The 14,596-nt window shown below is 52.8% G+C and overlaps 6 protein-coding genes across 6 annotated transcripts; 4 read left to right on the top strand and 2 right to left on the bottom strand.

Annotated features, from left to right (window-relative positions):
* Window positions 1-541: 541 nt before the first annotated feature.
* A1O1_09181 (uncharacterized protein) lies at window positions 542-1,342 on the top strand (the record flags this gene model as incomplete). Its single annotated transcript, XM_007730037.1, has 4 exons — window positions 542-693; window positions 753-974; window positions 1,040-1,103; window positions 1,157-1,342. 4 exons carry the CDS (start codon window positions 542-544, stop codon window positions 1,340-1,342), a joined length of 624 nt encoding a protein of 207 aa, XP_007728227.1.
* A 1,108-nt stretch (window positions 1,343-2,450) lies between these two features.
* On the top strand, window positions 2,451-3,893 carry A1O1_09180 (uncharacterized protein; the record flags this gene model as incomplete). Its single annotated transcript, XM_007730036.1, has 2 exons — window positions 2,451-3,347; window positions 3,405-3,893. 2 exons carry the CDS (start codon window positions 2,451-2,453, stop codon window positions 3,891-3,893), a joined length of 1,386 nt encoding a protein of 461 aa, XP_007728226.1.
* A 1,774-nt stretch (window positions 3,894-5,667) lies between these two features.
* A1O1_09179 (uncharacterized protein) lies at window positions 5,668-7,518 on the top strand (the record flags this gene model as incomplete). The annotated part of the gene is made up of 5 exons (XM_007730035.1): window positions 5,668-5,860; window positions 5,920-5,979; window positions 6,041-6,372; window positions 6,438-7,202; window positions 7,327-7,518. 5 exons carry the CDS (start codon window positions 5,668-5,670, stop codon window positions 7,516-7,518), a joined length of 1,542 nt encoding a protein of 513 aa, XP_007728225.1.
* A 1,340-nt stretch (window positions 7,519-8,858) lies between these two features.
* Window positions 8,859-11,333, bottom strand: A1O1_09178 (uncharacterized protein; the record flags this gene model as incomplete). Its single annotated transcript, XM_007730034.1, has 7 exons — window positions 8,859-9,445; window positions 9,506-9,872; window positions 9,929-10,000; window positions 10,057-10,519; window positions 10,573-10,812; window positions 10,874-11,003; window positions 11,063-11,333. The coding sequence occupies 7 exons, from the start codon at window positions 11,331-11,333 to the stop codon at window positions 8,859-8,861; spliced, it is 2,130 nt and encodes a 709-aa protein (XP_007728224.1).
* A 1,326-nt stretch (window positions 11,334-12,659) lies between these two features.
* A1O1_09177 (uncharacterized protein) lies at window positions 12,660-13,483 on the top strand (the record flags this gene model as incomplete). The annotated part of the gene is made up of 2 exons (XM_007730033.1): window positions 12,660-12,694; window positions 12,760-13,483. 2 exons carry the CDS (start codon window positions 12,660-12,662, stop codon window positions 13,481-13,483), a joined length of 759 nt encoding a protein of 252 aa, XP_007728223.1.
* Window positions 13,484-13,667: 184 nt separating this feature from the next.
* A1O1_09176 (V-type proton ATPase subunit D) lies at window positions 13,668-14,586 on the bottom strand (the record flags this gene model as incomplete). The annotated part of the gene is made up of 5 exons (XM_007730032.1): window positions 13,668-13,879; window positions 13,929-13,979; window positions 14,029-14,403; window positions 14,456-14,466; window positions 14,516-14,586. 5 exons carry the CDS (start codon window positions 14,584-14,586, stop codon window positions 13,668-13,670), a joined length of 720 nt encoding a protein of 239 aa, XP_007728222.1.
* Window positions 14,587-14,596: the final 10 nt, after the last annotated feature.

The following is a 14,596-nucleotide window of genomic DNA, read 5'->3' as shown; positions in this document are numbered from 1 at the left end:
GCGTGAAGTACAGCCGGCGGCGAGTAAGTGGTTGCTACCTAGATATTTGTATTCAAGGTAGTCTTGATACTCACTGTCGGTGCTGCAGGTGGCATATAGTAGTAGTATTGTCACTACGTACCTACCTAGGACCTAGTCGTGCTATAGTAGGTATTTTGGAGGGGTGCACAACATGCTCCATCTTCGGCCAATGACGTTGTTGTAGACAGTCATTGCTTGGCTTACATAATGTCGTTCGACCTGCCCTTTCGAAGGGCATCTGACTCAGCTGGGGAAGCTCTCCCTGCCAGTTAGCTTCAGGTACACACTAATTAAAGTGAGCTCGTATGATTACCAGGGACTAAGGTAAAAAGGTATGATGCCAGTGCTGGAGCTTGGGTGAACGTTGGAGCCCACTGCTAGTACCACCACCATCACCTGCTACTGACTGCATGCTCCGGAGCTCTCTTCCATTCGATTCCCGTTCCCTCAATTCTGTTTCCCAACTTATTCCGCTTTCCTATCCTTCTCAATACATTCTGTCCATTCTGTCTGCGTTCCCATGGTGCTACCAAAGTCTTCAGCCCTTCGGGGCAGCATCCGGTCGTTCACTCTCAAGAGAGTTGGTGCCCAAGCCCGAACAAACTTACGTGCGGTCGGTCGTCGAGGCTACGCAAGTGAGCATGGGGAAACGAAGAGCAGTGACCTGCCCTGGTCAGTCGATCCTCACCGCATACCGTCGGTATTGCACACGATACTAACAACACATGTAGGATAATCGGCTCTGTCGCCGTTACGGTACCCGCCGCGACCTGGCTTTGGAGCCAAGGCCCCACGAAGTCTGACCACGGCCACGCCGACGAGGGTCACGCGGAAGAAGAACCAAAAGAAGCCACCGAGGAACAGTCCTCCCAGGAAGAGCCTGAAGAGAAGGGCGAAGATGCCAAGGAGGAGGGTGGTGACGAGGGTGGAAGATCCGAAACGAGTGAGGAAGAGTGAGTGCCTTCCATGCAGAGTTGCTTGTGCAGGTTTCGCGGCGGGTAGGCTAACGGATTTGAAGAACCACCGCGGGTTCGCTGCCACCGGGCGAAAGTAAAGTCTCAGAGAAGCAGGGTGACAAAGGAGTAAGGTCCATTCGAGGAGACTTCTCAGGTACCGGCTTACTGAACGATGGCAGGCTAAAAAAGATGTCTCTGGCGCCAGCAACCCATTTATGTCCGCTGATGAGGAGAGCAAGAAGCCTGAGGGAATGGCAGCTTCGGCAAAGATCACCGGTACAGTTGATCCTTCCCGACCAACTAGCGGCCACAAGGGCAGCGGCGAGACCGACGAGAAAGGGGAAGATGACAAGTCCGACAACTGAGCTGAGACATCTCTCCCCGACCGGAACTACGGTTGCTGTAGCATGGTCAATTGTCACATTTACACACGGCATTGGGCGGCTCCCCATAGCTTTTGTTGAAACTCTTGATATACCTCCAACCCACCAAAATCGCGAGCTGCATAGCAGATCGCAAACATGTACAGGTAATTTCGGCCTCCAAACACCGGAGCGAATGGGCCTCTCGATGAAGCAAAACAGATTGGTGCAATCCCGAACTGTGTGGCTCTTCAATTTGGATCTTGCCGAAAAGAGCTTGCGAAAGTCATCTCCCCCCATTCGATTGATCGTAGCGCTCTCCTTTCCCCCAAACCCATTTCGCGCCATCCTCCTTGGAAAGCATAAGTTGTCGATAACAGCCGCAGGCATTTCCGACACAGTGGGCTGAGTCATTTGAGGCCTAAGGTACCTTAGAATAGGCCATCTTCACTCAAACGCCCACACCGCTCGATCTATGCTTCTCGCCTGGCTTCTGCCGACTATTTATGCCCAGTCCACCAACTGAACCGACACGGTATCACGAAAAGCTCTATCTTTGTGGAGTTGCGTCTGATTGATCCCCGACTCAATCAAAGTTTGCGTGAAAAATGCGTGTCTACAATCGCCGTATGACGAGCTCGATCCTTGGCCAACAGAATTCACCCAGACTTGGACTGATTCCTCTGTTTTCCGTCCATGCCGAAACGAGTTGTATAACCAGTCTCTCCTGGCGATGTAGAGGGAATCCTGGCTGACTGTTCTTCCACGGATTTGGAGGAGCTCCCACTTCACGTGATCTCCAACTAGATCCCAGTTCAAGTTCAATTCCTTTCAACGCCAAGCCGTCATCTTTCTGCGCCCCTTTTCCCTGCCACTGCAGTGATGCAACTGCGCTCCGAGTCCTTCGCCGCAACTGCTTACATGTAGTCCTTGCAAGGTACCTGCTTACTACTTGACCTACTGCCGACGACGTACTGCTGTTTTTGTGTTCTCGGTGACAAGAGAACGAGCCTCTATTTACGCAGTGTTCAGCAACGTTCACTTCTGCTTAGGTCTGCGCTCGACCTTCGACCTGGCTGCATAGCCTCTCACGTTTCGCTCCGTTTTCACCATGGGTCGCCCACGTCGAGCATCCAGTAACCTCGGGGGCGACCCTCGAGGGGACACCAGTGCACCAGCATTTGCAACCATGACCCAGAGACCGCCATCACAGCCTTCTGTATGCGCAACCCCTCCGCAACTCCTCCTCTCGTCAGTACGTTTTGGCGCTAACAGTCTGCAGGCAAGTGAGAACATGAAAGACCTGAAGCCTCATTCGAAGCGTCGCAAAGCTCGGTCGGCGTTCCGCAAATGGAGACAGCTATCCTTGCGACACACTTGGATCAATCCTCTCATAATCATGGTGGCCATCTTGATTGCATATTCGATCAACCCAGGCGAGCAAAATCCTCTTCACCAAGCCATTTTCCTGTCTTACCCTCTTGGACCGGATTACCCGGGCGGACCGAAGATGTATGGCAAAGGGAAAGCCGACATTGCATTTGTGGCCTTTTACACAGTGGTGTTGAGTTTTACAAGAGAGTTCCTGATGCAAAGGGTCATCCGGCCGTTGGCTCTCAAGTGCGGCATCAGGAAGAAGGGGAAACAGGCGCGGTTCATGGAGCAAGTGTACACGGCGGTATACTTTTCCATTTTCGGGCCCTTTGGCCTGTACGTGATGTCGAGGGGCCCTCTTTGGTACTTCAACACTACAGCCATGTTTGAGGGATTTCCTCACCGGAAGCATGAGGCGTTGTTCAAGGCCTACTATCTGCTCCAAGCTAGTTACTGGGCTCAGCAGGCGATTGTCCTTTTGCTGCAACTGGAGAAGCCGCGAAAAGACTTTAAAGAGCTGGTTCTCCATCACGTCGTGACTTTGGCTCTGATTGGGCTAAGTTATCGCTTTCACTTCACGTACATGGGCATTGCCGTGTACATTACCCATGATATCAGTGATTTTTTCCTAGCGGTATGTTCCTACCTCACCTCTTTTTGGTTTATGTCCCCGGCTAAACAGAGCTTTCAGACGTCCAAGACACTGAACTACCTCGACCACCCCCTGGTGGGCCCATACTTTGGTCTTTTCGTGTGTGTGTGGATCTATCTCCGTCACTACATCAACTTGATAATACTGTGGGCGACCTTGACCAAGTTCCGCACCGTTGGGCCTTATGAGTTGGATTGGGAGACTCAGCAGTACAAGTGCTGGATCAGCCAGATTATCACGTTTGCCCTGCTGGCGTGTCTTCAGGCCGTGAACTTGTTTTGGCTGTACTTGATCTTCCGCATCGCGAAGAACTATCTGACCGCGAATATCGCGGTCGATGAGCGTAGTGAAGATGAGGACGATGACGACGAGGTTGAGGCCGAGGCCGATGCCAGTGGAAAACAGATCGCTGGGGACGAGTCGAAAATGAATGGGACCAAGCCTGTCGTCCTTCTCAACGGTGAACCTGTTGAAGGGCAGCCGAAGCAAGACACTGGCAAGGTGCGGGAACGGAAAAGGAAGGCTTGAAAAGTTGGGGGAAGATATTATACTAATACTTGTCTTCTGTTGGATGCCGTTCTGTCACGAACAGAGAGGCCGGGTCGGCTCCAAAAGGCGAAAGGGGTATTGGGAGCAGTCTAGGAACGTCCTTTCCACTTCAACTTCGATGGAAAGCTGTTTTAAAAATTTGAAAATTTTGTCCAATCTGGTGCATTTCATCTCTTCCTCGAGCAGACCAAGATTGGGGCTCAATCATCGAACCATCGTTTTGTCTCCTACCTCAGAAGCTCCTTTTCGACTCAGCTTGACCTAGAAACGACGAAAAGCCCCTCGGCAGCTCTCGAATATCGACCCGTCCTCAACTCCAAGCGAAGAGAACACTTGGGTAGATTGAGCCACAGCTCCATGGCATCAGGCAAGGAGGGAAAATGGGGAACTGCAAAGGGGACAATCAGCGGCCTCTCCAGCTGCTGTCTCGGCGAAGGCCTGCGAGGCGGCCGTCAGCAAGAGGAGGGTGCGGTCGTCTCTAGGCAATCAGAGATGTGGCATTCTCACGGCCGATACACGCGCCCTAGCTTGGACTACTCCTCTGTCGCTTGCGTATCGCCGGGTTCGCAGCATCGGATTGACTTCTGACCATGCATCGATAGCACAGAGTTCTGCCGATCCGTACGGCTCCCAGAACGCTCTCGCCACCGCCGTAATGCTAGCCGACCGCACCCTGGAGACGGGCCGTAAGACCAAAGTCCAGGAGATGAAAGATGGGTGCATTCAAAGACCTCGAAATGCCATGCAGACTGCGTTCACTGCGTCTGTAGATGGCTCAACACAGGGTCGGTCATTTCCGCGCCCCCTGAGGTATCACATTTGTTAAGAGAACAATCCAACAGGCCACAGCGAGATCTACCGCGTCTGCAAAAGTCGCCGCCGACAGACAGCACGAAAGCAAGTGATGCTCGAATACCTTGTCACCATGTTCCCCACGATCTCTGTCCATGTGGGGTAGACGAACTGGTCTTGGGCTACAAAGATGCGCAAACACCAGGAACCGGTCTCCCTAGCCTCGTCCTTTTCTAGTCGACAGACATCTGACCTCCTCTGATGTGGAGAAGCTCCAGCTCTCCTCTCACCAGAGGAGAGTGTAAGCCGCCAGCAGATCTCCAGCGTCAGTCGATAGGAGGCTATCCGGACGTTCACAACGAGCCACGACAAATCACCAGTCCAGACTGCTCGAGGTTTCCCCCACTGTCTACAAGATCATAGGTATTTCAATCCGGCAACACTCATTCGACTGCTCGGCCATTTCCGTCTGTGTGGCTCTCCAAAGAAGGAGAAATACCCAGGGAGATTCTGAGGTAGACAGTCGGCAGTTGGCTGTATATGGAAGCACATCCTTACTACCAGCTACGCAGTCCCCCAGGGTCATCAATCGGCATCCATTGTCGACGCAGAATTCCACGTTAAACATATCTGCCGTCGCCACAGGATCCTTGTCAGGCCAGTCCAGGTCCCCAACCCGCAACACAACATGATAGGAGATCACTCGGGCAGAGATCGTGGGGCTTACGAGACCTCCCTACATGTGGGGCATTTGTTGTTTCGTCAATGTACGGGGAGAGGCCGTCCAGCGTCGATGTCTGAGAGCGAGGCTTGTCCATCGTGGAGCGGCGATGTGAAGGTCTTATGTGCAATCAAAAGGGCCAGTGGTGGGAATCAGGAGTGGGTGGCTACACGACATCAGGCTTCATTTTAAGTCAACAACGCGGAATTCCAGGATCAATCGCGAGATAACCATATTATAATGACGACCAAAGTGACTGAGGAGACGGCGTCAACGCAGTCTGCTGTTGTCCTTGTCTGGAACGTCCTGAACACGCATCCCTTTCTTCTACTTTTCGTTCTTCTGTCTGTTCGACCGCTGTACAACTGTTACTCGTCACCGTTGAGACAGTTTCCAGGCCCATTTATCGCCTCATGCACGAGATTTTGGAAAGGTCGGTCCCGAAGCGATACGTTGATCATACGTTCTGCCATGGCTAACGTCAGGTCATAGTTTGGAGTGTCTGGACTGGAAAGAATGAGCAACATCATATTGCTCTTCACCAAAAATATGGTAAACTCTGCTTGAACCATGTCTCGTTCCTATCATAGCACCAGGCTGACACTGTCTTCAGGACCGGTAGTAAGAGTTGCGCCAAACGAGGTGTCGTTTTCGTCGCCAGATGCTGCTATCGAATTGTTCAAGACAGGGAAAGGGTTCCACAAGACCGACTTCTATGGTGTTTTTCCGCCGCCTGAGAACCCCGACATCTTCACTGAGACCCGCGAGTCTGTTCATGGCATCAAGAAGCGATACGCTGCCACCCCTTACAGCATGGCTTCGATGATGCAATCCACGCCGCGCATTGAGGAGACGGAGAACCTTTTGATCTCGAGACTGGACGGATTCGCCGACGGTAAGACAGTGTGTGATCTGGGAGACTGGCTGCATTTCTTTGCGTTCGATGTGAGTCGAATGCAGTTCTGACTTATGGCTGGGCATCTAGAAGAATACTTACGACGGATCTGCAGGTCCTGGGCGAAGTGGCCTTCTCGAAGAAATTCGGCTTCCTCGAAGCAGGGCTGGACGTGGATGGAGCCATCAAGACGATAGACGATTCGCAATGGTACAACGGCATCGTCGGTCAAGTGCCATGGATGGACCATCTCCTCCGACGAAATCCGCTCTGGCAATTAATCCCATTTCTCTCGACGAAGAACGCACTGGTCACCCGAACGGCCCTGGGGCAGCTGGAGAAACGCAACAATCCGCAGGGCGAGAAAGTCGAGTATCGCGATCTGCTGAATAGTCTGATCGAGTCCCAACGTCAACATCCCGATGCGCTAGGACTCGGAGATGTGTTTGCGATCGCCCACGGTGCCATTTTCGCCGGCAGCGATAGCACAGCGAGCACCATGCAGAGCTTCTGCTGGTATGTGCTCTCCAACCGACGTGTCTATGACAAGTTGGCCAAGGAGATTCTATCGGCCGAGTCTGATCTGTCGGAAATGGTGGCGTACAACGAGGCACAAACCCTGCCGTACTTCCAGGCCTGTCTGAAGGAAGCCATGAGAATCGCTCCCGCAGTCGCACTGAACATTACGAGAAAAGTGCCGCCCGGCGGAGCCGAGATCAATGGCGTCAAACTCCCCGCCGGCACGGCCGTCGCGGTCAATGGCTGGGTGTTACACCGGAATCAAAATGTGTTTGGACAGGATGCTGACGTCTATCGACCGGAGAGGTGGCTGGAAGGAGACAAAGAGAAGATCAAGATGATGGACAGATGCATGTTCCAGGTGAGTGAGTCATGAAGCTCTTGAGGCTGAACATCCGGATGGGATGTCCATCGCCGCAGGGTGGGAATCGTTTGTGTGTGTGCTGTACGGTGCTAACATTGGAGTCTTTTTTGAGGATGAACAGTTCGGCGGCGGCTCCCACGTCTGCATTGGTCGACACCTGGCCCTGCTCGAAATGAATAAAGTCCTGCCCCAGATCTTCCGCCGCTACGATATGAGACTCGTCAACCCCAAAAAGCCGCTCGACCACCATTCCAGCTTCTTCGTCGTGCAGTGGGGGCTGTTGGTCTATTTGAAGCTGAGAGACACGGCGTAAACACCGAGATCGTGGAATATTGATCACTATCCTGGGCTGGGGCAGCGGTCGTGCGGTGGAGCGGTCGTGGGCTTCTGGGAAGGAAGATGCTGGTTTTGTCGTTTTGGACACGCTGTGCAAGGCAGAGAGCCATGAGGAGGAATGTCATCGCTTTAGTTCGAATCTCAATGGTGACGGTCGCCGGGTCCCGCGGGTTGTCTCATGGCCTGCAGAGATATGCGCATCACTTTCCATGATGGACGTTACACTAGGTACGGAAGAGAGTCGGAAACAGAAAGGAAGGAGGAAGTTATTTATTGCCGCCGACGCTGCACGATACCTACGATGCCTAAGGAGTTTACAACCGAACAGTGGCTGATACAGCCCAATCCATTCCAATCCAATCCCAAGATTCCTGATATACCTATACCTCTACTTATAGAGTAGAAGTGAATCCAATGGGGAATCCAGAACCGAGCACCTTGTGTCAGATTGGCATAGAGCATAGTACCTAGTCCTCCGAGTGTATCTTACATGAAGCGAAGGAGCACAAGACAAGACAAGAGACGAGATAAAACATGACATGACGGGGCTGGGAAATGCTGATGGTAATGCTGATGCTGATGGGCACTGAACATACTGATTACTATATAAGTCTGGCCCATGTCATCCACCTTTTCTATCCAAGGCACCTCAGTCAAGGCAGTTCAGCTACCTTCCACCGTGGCTAATCCCTTGTCTTGCCTCTCTATCTCTGTATCGGTGTCTGTGATGGCACTGCCTTTTCAATACCAATACCATCCCATCACCTGCTCTCCAGTACACCTTAACTGGAAGATTGGAGACCAGCTTTTCACCTTTCCAACATCCCAGCAATTGCCGGGCTGAACTCCATTGGAATAGTAACATCGCACCAGAAGCATGAAGAGTAGGACTTCTGTTGCCCACCAAACCATGTAGAATCCTTTCGCACCACCATCCTGGCGGTGTACCCAAGCCTCCATTACCTGCATGTACTAGAAGACAATGATAATATTAGGAGTAGTAATAAGCTGATGTTCTTTTCGTCGTCGTCATAAACGCCGGTCGGGTAACTCCCGAAGAGGAGGGTCCAACGATAGAATGGTCATGTCTCGCAAAAAAGGTCGAGAATAGTAGTTTTTTTGGTGGAAAGTACCAGCGCAGTCATGAAATAAAGACGTGCGCCCGGCCAATCCAGTGCTGGCCTGGATTGATAGAATGGTCGTCAACAGTAATAATGGGGCTTATGGTGTTCCGACTGTAGGAAGAGGGATGTCGGGACATTGGGTCATTTTGATGTAGGTGGTAAAACACGGAGGGTGAAATAATGGGGTCATGAATCAAATCGTGACCACGAAGGTCGAGATCATCAATGCAGCCACGCTGACAAAAAAAGACCACGGTTGGTGACTGACGGATGAGGCGCCACTGGTGCTGCTCGATGAACTGCTAGCTGCGGAAGACGACGCAGTCGGGGAAGAGACAGATGTGGTGGTCGACGAGCCCTTGTGCGAGGTGCGGCTTGAATCGGTGGAGTTGTTGGAGCTGGTGTGAGCGACGAGGGGGATCACTTTGTTATGATATGCGCGGATCAAGGTGCTCGCCTGTTCGGCCAGGCCGTACGTCGAAGCCATCAAGTGAGCAGAGAAGGCGATAGGTGGCACACTGGCGTCGGCGACACGCACGTTGGCTAGCCCGTAGACTCGAAGGTTGGCGTCTACCACGCCGCCTTGATCCAAGGGAAGCATGGCGCAGGTCGAGGAGGGGTGGAACTCGGTGAAGACACCGCCGCGCATCCAATCTTCCCATTGCTCGTCGGTTTGGACGTCGGAGCCGGGCCAGGTCTCTCCTGTCATCTCGCTACTCAAGGGCTCAGCCTCGCCGATGCGCCGCGCAAGTTTGATGCCCTCGCGGAGGATCTGGATGTCTGTGGAACTTGGGTCAGCCACCGAAGTAATCTCAACAGAGTCAAGGTATGGGGACGTACCAGCGGGATGAGTCAGATACTTAGGGTCGATGACAGGGTAGTCCAGGGGATTGGATGAGTTGATGGTGATCGTGCCATGGCTGAAAGGGTGCTGTAGAGCGGCGCCGATGCGAATGGCGCCATCGACGTTGTTGCCGATGAGCAATTCGACCAGACCCGTAGGGCTGTCGACAATGTCGTTGGCGGTCGTGTCGTAGATGGCCTTGTAGCCGGCCACAACTCCAGTGTCCGAGCTTGCGCTTTGGGCATATTGATCGAATTGGCCCAGGATATTGGTTTTGAGATCGCCCGCAGCGTTGCCGAAGAGCACGGACGCGTTGACATACGCTACAGCCGAGTTGACGTACGAGAGGAAGATCGGGTCCGTCTAGAGGAAAAAATCAGCATCCAATCAAATGGTATCCTGGAATCGGGGGATCTGACCGTCTCCGTGCCATTCTCGGCGTACACAGACCCTGAGGTAGGCTGGTCGGTGCTCCATTGCACGGTGACGCTCTTAAAATTAATAGTCAGCAATACGAACACATCATGATTGTTCGAATTCTGCTCACCACATGATCTTGTAGATGCTGGCCAACACCAGGCAGCTCGGCCACGACTTCCACTCCCGCAGCATCAAGGACATCTTTAGGCCCGACGCCGCTGTACATGAGCACGGTCGGACTGCCGATGGTACCGCCGGCCAGGATGACCTCTTTCTTGACCCCAACGGTCAACTTGGTTGCGCCGCCGTCGCGTGTGTATTCGACGCCGCTGGCTGTCAGGTTGCCTGTGGGGGAGGACGAGTTGAAGACGAGTCGGGTGACATACGCATTGGCAAGCACATCGTAGTTGGCACGAGGCGGGAGAGGATCGAGATATCCAGAACGGCTGTATGATCTTGTCCAGTTGGTCGGGTTGATGGAGGACGTTGCAACATAGGCGCCCCAGTTCTTCCCGCCGTAGGCATCACTGGTTACGGCCACGCCGACGCTCTCTGCAGCAGTGGACCACTGGCCAACATAGGGAAAAGTGCTGAGGCGCCAGTTAGCCACAATGTAAAATGGGACGGAAGGTATTCCACGTACTAGGCAGGCCACGTCGTGTGAATAGGGCCGTTGGTTCCGTGACTCGAGGAGTCCCATGTGATGGCATCTTCCTGGACAACTGCGTCCACTGGAGGACTGAAAGCCTCGCTCTTTTTCATGGCGGCGTAGAACGAGTCCCAGGACCAGTTCTCGGCGCCGTCCATATCGCCCACCAAGTCCTGCCAGGCATCAAGCTCGATCTCGCCCGGTCGGTTCATGTATAGTCCGTTTATGGCGGAACTGCCTGTTATCGTATCGTGTCAGCACGCCCCTTGAGCGCCGGACGGGGAAGAATGGCTACGAACCTCCAAGCACCTTCCCTCGAGGCCATTCGCATTCAGTGTTGTTCGCGCCAGGTTGAGGGACGGTATAGAAATCCCAATTCAGATCTGTTGGCCAGAGAGACTTGTAGTATGCATTTCCGGGAACATCTGTACCATTGTTAGACACCGAAAGAGATTTGCAACCCGAGAGTCTGTCGGGCGCCTACCTATTTGATCTTGATATTCGGCTCCCGTGCCGCCTGCCTCAAGGACAAGCACTGTATGGTTCGAGTCTTCTGACAGACGGGCGCCGAGAACAAGGCCCGCTAAGCCTCCTCCCACAACGACAAAGTCATAGTCGTCGGAAATGTCGTCGACTACGTTTCGTGCCGAAAGTCGATGCGGTTCTGCCTCTGCCCAGGTGTGTGCTCGGGGAGCAGCGAGTGTTCGCTCTGCCAAAGCGACAACTGCCGCGGCAGCCAATAAGTCGCGTCGCATAATGTGTCGAGTGTCAGAAGGGACACAGGGGGCGCAAACTGCAAAAGGGTGTATGAAGCAAGAATGCAGTATTAGTCTATATACAACGTGTAAGAGAAAAAATCAAGAGCGACATAATCGGCTCCAGGTAGTTAGATATATTGCTACATGGGAGCCTCTCCACGTTCCACGCGTCCTCGGCCAAACCTTGAGTCAAGGCAAGACTGATCGCCGAGGAACATATGGATTTGAGTTACCCGCTGTTCGAAGCGTGGATAACCCATGATAGCAATATCGTTTAGATAGTGTTTCGTGCGCTGGAGTCAGGGGTCTTGTCCAGGGCTGATCCCTGATCTCGTCGCCTGATTGGCGCCCGGGGGAGCATGAGGCTCTACCAACTGGAGCAAGGTGTAAGCCACAGTGGACCGTGCTGTGGAGGTAACAATCTTATTATGGAGACGTGTCTCTCTTTCTCTGCCGAAACACCGAAGGGCAAAACATGACAGGACATCATTGTTGGACGGGGTACGGAGAATCGAGGTTCCAGAAAGACCCTGTCATAGCTCCTTGTGTGGATGGCTGGGACGAGTGACCTGGTTTGAAGACGTCCGGCGGTTCGTTTTGTATAAACCGGCTGGCCAGCAAGAGTCGACATCACAAAAAGCTGGATGTCGAGTGATATAGCCGGGAAGACGCCAGCCGTCCCCTAGTACCAGCCTCTCAGAGCTAATCGCAGTCTGGCATTGTTGTGGTGTGCAGCACTTGACTCTGTACCTGCAGGCATCTTGTGCAGTGGTTCGTGTTTAACTTTCGCTGTCTCGCTTGCGGCCCGCCAGCTTCAGCTGCCATTGGGCTTCTGCTGTGACTGTTGTGCAGGGTGGGAACCGTAAATTGACAAGAATAAACTGGCATTTCCGACGAACAGTCAAGCTTTGATTCTGCCTGCATAGGCCTTGGTGTTGGAGAGGTTGGAGATTAGGATGGTTGAGTTCCATGGTTGCAGGCCAGCAGGTTTTGCTGAGAATCGAACCTGCAAGATTCTAGCTTACCTTAGGTACCTACAGAGAAGGTGGCTTTTCTTAGTAAGCGGCTGGGCAGAGTGGCACGTGACCGAGGCCAACACGTGATATACAAAGTCACGGGATCTGCCAAGTTCGGTCCTTGCAATCACGTGCCCTTCGGCGCCATTCGACTGCCAGTGCGCGAACCCGTGGACCAGTGCATGGAATCTTCATATCTGCTTCTAGAGTTCTACCTAAAGTACAACATAGCAGTCAAGATTCGGTTGCTTGGATGGTTCGGTAGACGTCGTCCACTCTTTCCGGCGTTGGCATAATCTAATCCGCCATGGCGACTACAACGCAAAATCCCCCCAGCTCTACGTATGTCTGACAGCCCCCCCTCCTCATACTGTGTATGATGGTTGACGAACTAACACTTTCGCCAGGGTATATGTCAAGAACCTTGAAGAACGCATAAAGATCGACCAGCTCAAGGAAGCCCTCACCGAGATCTTCTCCGAATATGGCAACATCATTGACCTAGTGGCCAAGAAGAACCTCAAGGCCAAAGGGCAGGCGTTCATTGTTTTTGAATCACCCGACGATGCGGCCAAAGCCATTGAGGAAGTCAACGGCTTTGAGCTTTTCGACAAGCCGATGCAGCTGGACTTTGCGCGCACCCGGTCTGACGCTACTGTACGAAAAGAGGAAGGCGATCAAGGCCTGGAAAAGTGGAAGCGAGCGCGTTTGGCGGAGAAAGAGCGGAAACAAGCTCTTGAGGCCACACAACAGAAACTAAAGAGACCTGCGCCCGCCACAGGCGCCCAGGAAGGAGCTGGTCTCACCGCTCGGCCTGTGAAGGCGGTCAAGGGCGCCGGCCTCAAGCCTTCGGGCGCGAATGCGGCCGCCATCATCCCTGACGAATATCTACCCCCGAATAAGATTTTGTTTATCAGGGATTTGCCGGACAGCTACGATGCCGATGGGTTGTCGAGGATATTTAGCCGATTTGAAGGCTTCAAAGAGGTCAGAATGGTGCCGGGAAGAAAGGGGATCGCATTCGTCGAGTACGAGTCCGAAGCCGGTGCTATCAGCGCGAAAGAGGCCACGGCCGGAATGCAGCTTGGGGATGAAGGTAAAGGGATCAGGGTCACGTATCAACGAGCATGAGATGTTTTTTCTATTCATGAGAGAACTGGTAATCGTGCAGTACAGTGGAAGGGTGCCAAAAGTAAGGTTGTTTCCTTGGGGGATAGTGGTTGTGTTACTATGACACTTGATACCCATGCATGAATAGCGGGTTTTGGCGTTGACGGGACATTGTACAGCACTGCAGAAGGCCACAGCGGCTGTCTTAAAAGATGACATCCTCATCCTCTTGTTCGCCCAGCACGTCTTTCGTCTCGACATCATTCTCCTTATCGCTTACACCCTTGGCCTTGTCTTTCTCTCTTTGATTTTGCATCTCTGCGTCGGCTGCTGCTTGATCCCTTTGTTTCTTGCCCGAAACCTTCTTCAGTCGGTAGAATTCTTCTCGGTCAAGTTCGTCGAGTTCGGAGTTGATGTCTAGGGATCGTGAGCTCTTGCTCTGTGGCAGTGGTTTTCTTTGACTTACATTTGATAGTGTTCTCGGTTCGTGGGATGATGACATGTTCAATGGCATTGACTAGAGACGTCAGTTCCGAGTTCGAAAGGCAGACAACCAGGTAACATACCTCGCCTGTTAACAACCTTGATAACCTCGTCCAGAATCGTGAATGCTGTCTGCAAACTGGCCAGCTCGACCAGCGTTTCCACGGCTCGACTGTATGTTTCTCGGCATCTCTGCACCTGCTGACCTCCTTTGCCGAGACCAGTCAAGCCGAAGTCGTTGATCTCGTCAATCGTGTATCCCTCAAACTGGGGTAGATAGACACCCGAAACGTTCTCCTGCTTGGTCCTGATTCGGAACCGGGCCGTCTTGACAGACTCTTGGATCTGATACTGAATGTCTCCACCCACAGCATAAGTCACCTCAGCCAGGGAGAATGCAGCAATTTGCATCACCCGGCCCATTTTCCGCTTCGCCTCATCGATTCGTTTCAGGATCTCTGCATTCTCTTAGTACGGTGGTCATTGTAGGAAAGCACACGTCATGCAAACCTCGAAATCGTCTGTCACAATATTAGCATAACACTCCCACAGAACAGGATAGACACATACTTTGTCAAGGCCTCGCTTTTCCTCTTGAGCAAACTGTGACCGGTCTGAGCACCCTTGAGTTTCAGGTTCATCTGACCCAAC

Source organism: Capronia coronata, assembly GCF_000585585.1.
Source record: "Capronia coronata CBS 617.96 chromosome Unknown acBCG-supercont1.11, whole genome shotgun sequence".
In the NCBI taxonomy this organism is placed as follows: Eukaryota; Fungi; Ascomycota; class Eurotiomycetes; order Chaetothyriales; family Herpotrichiellaceae; genus Capronia; species Capronia coronata.
This window is presented reverse-complemented; position numbering and strand designations above follow the sequence as displayed.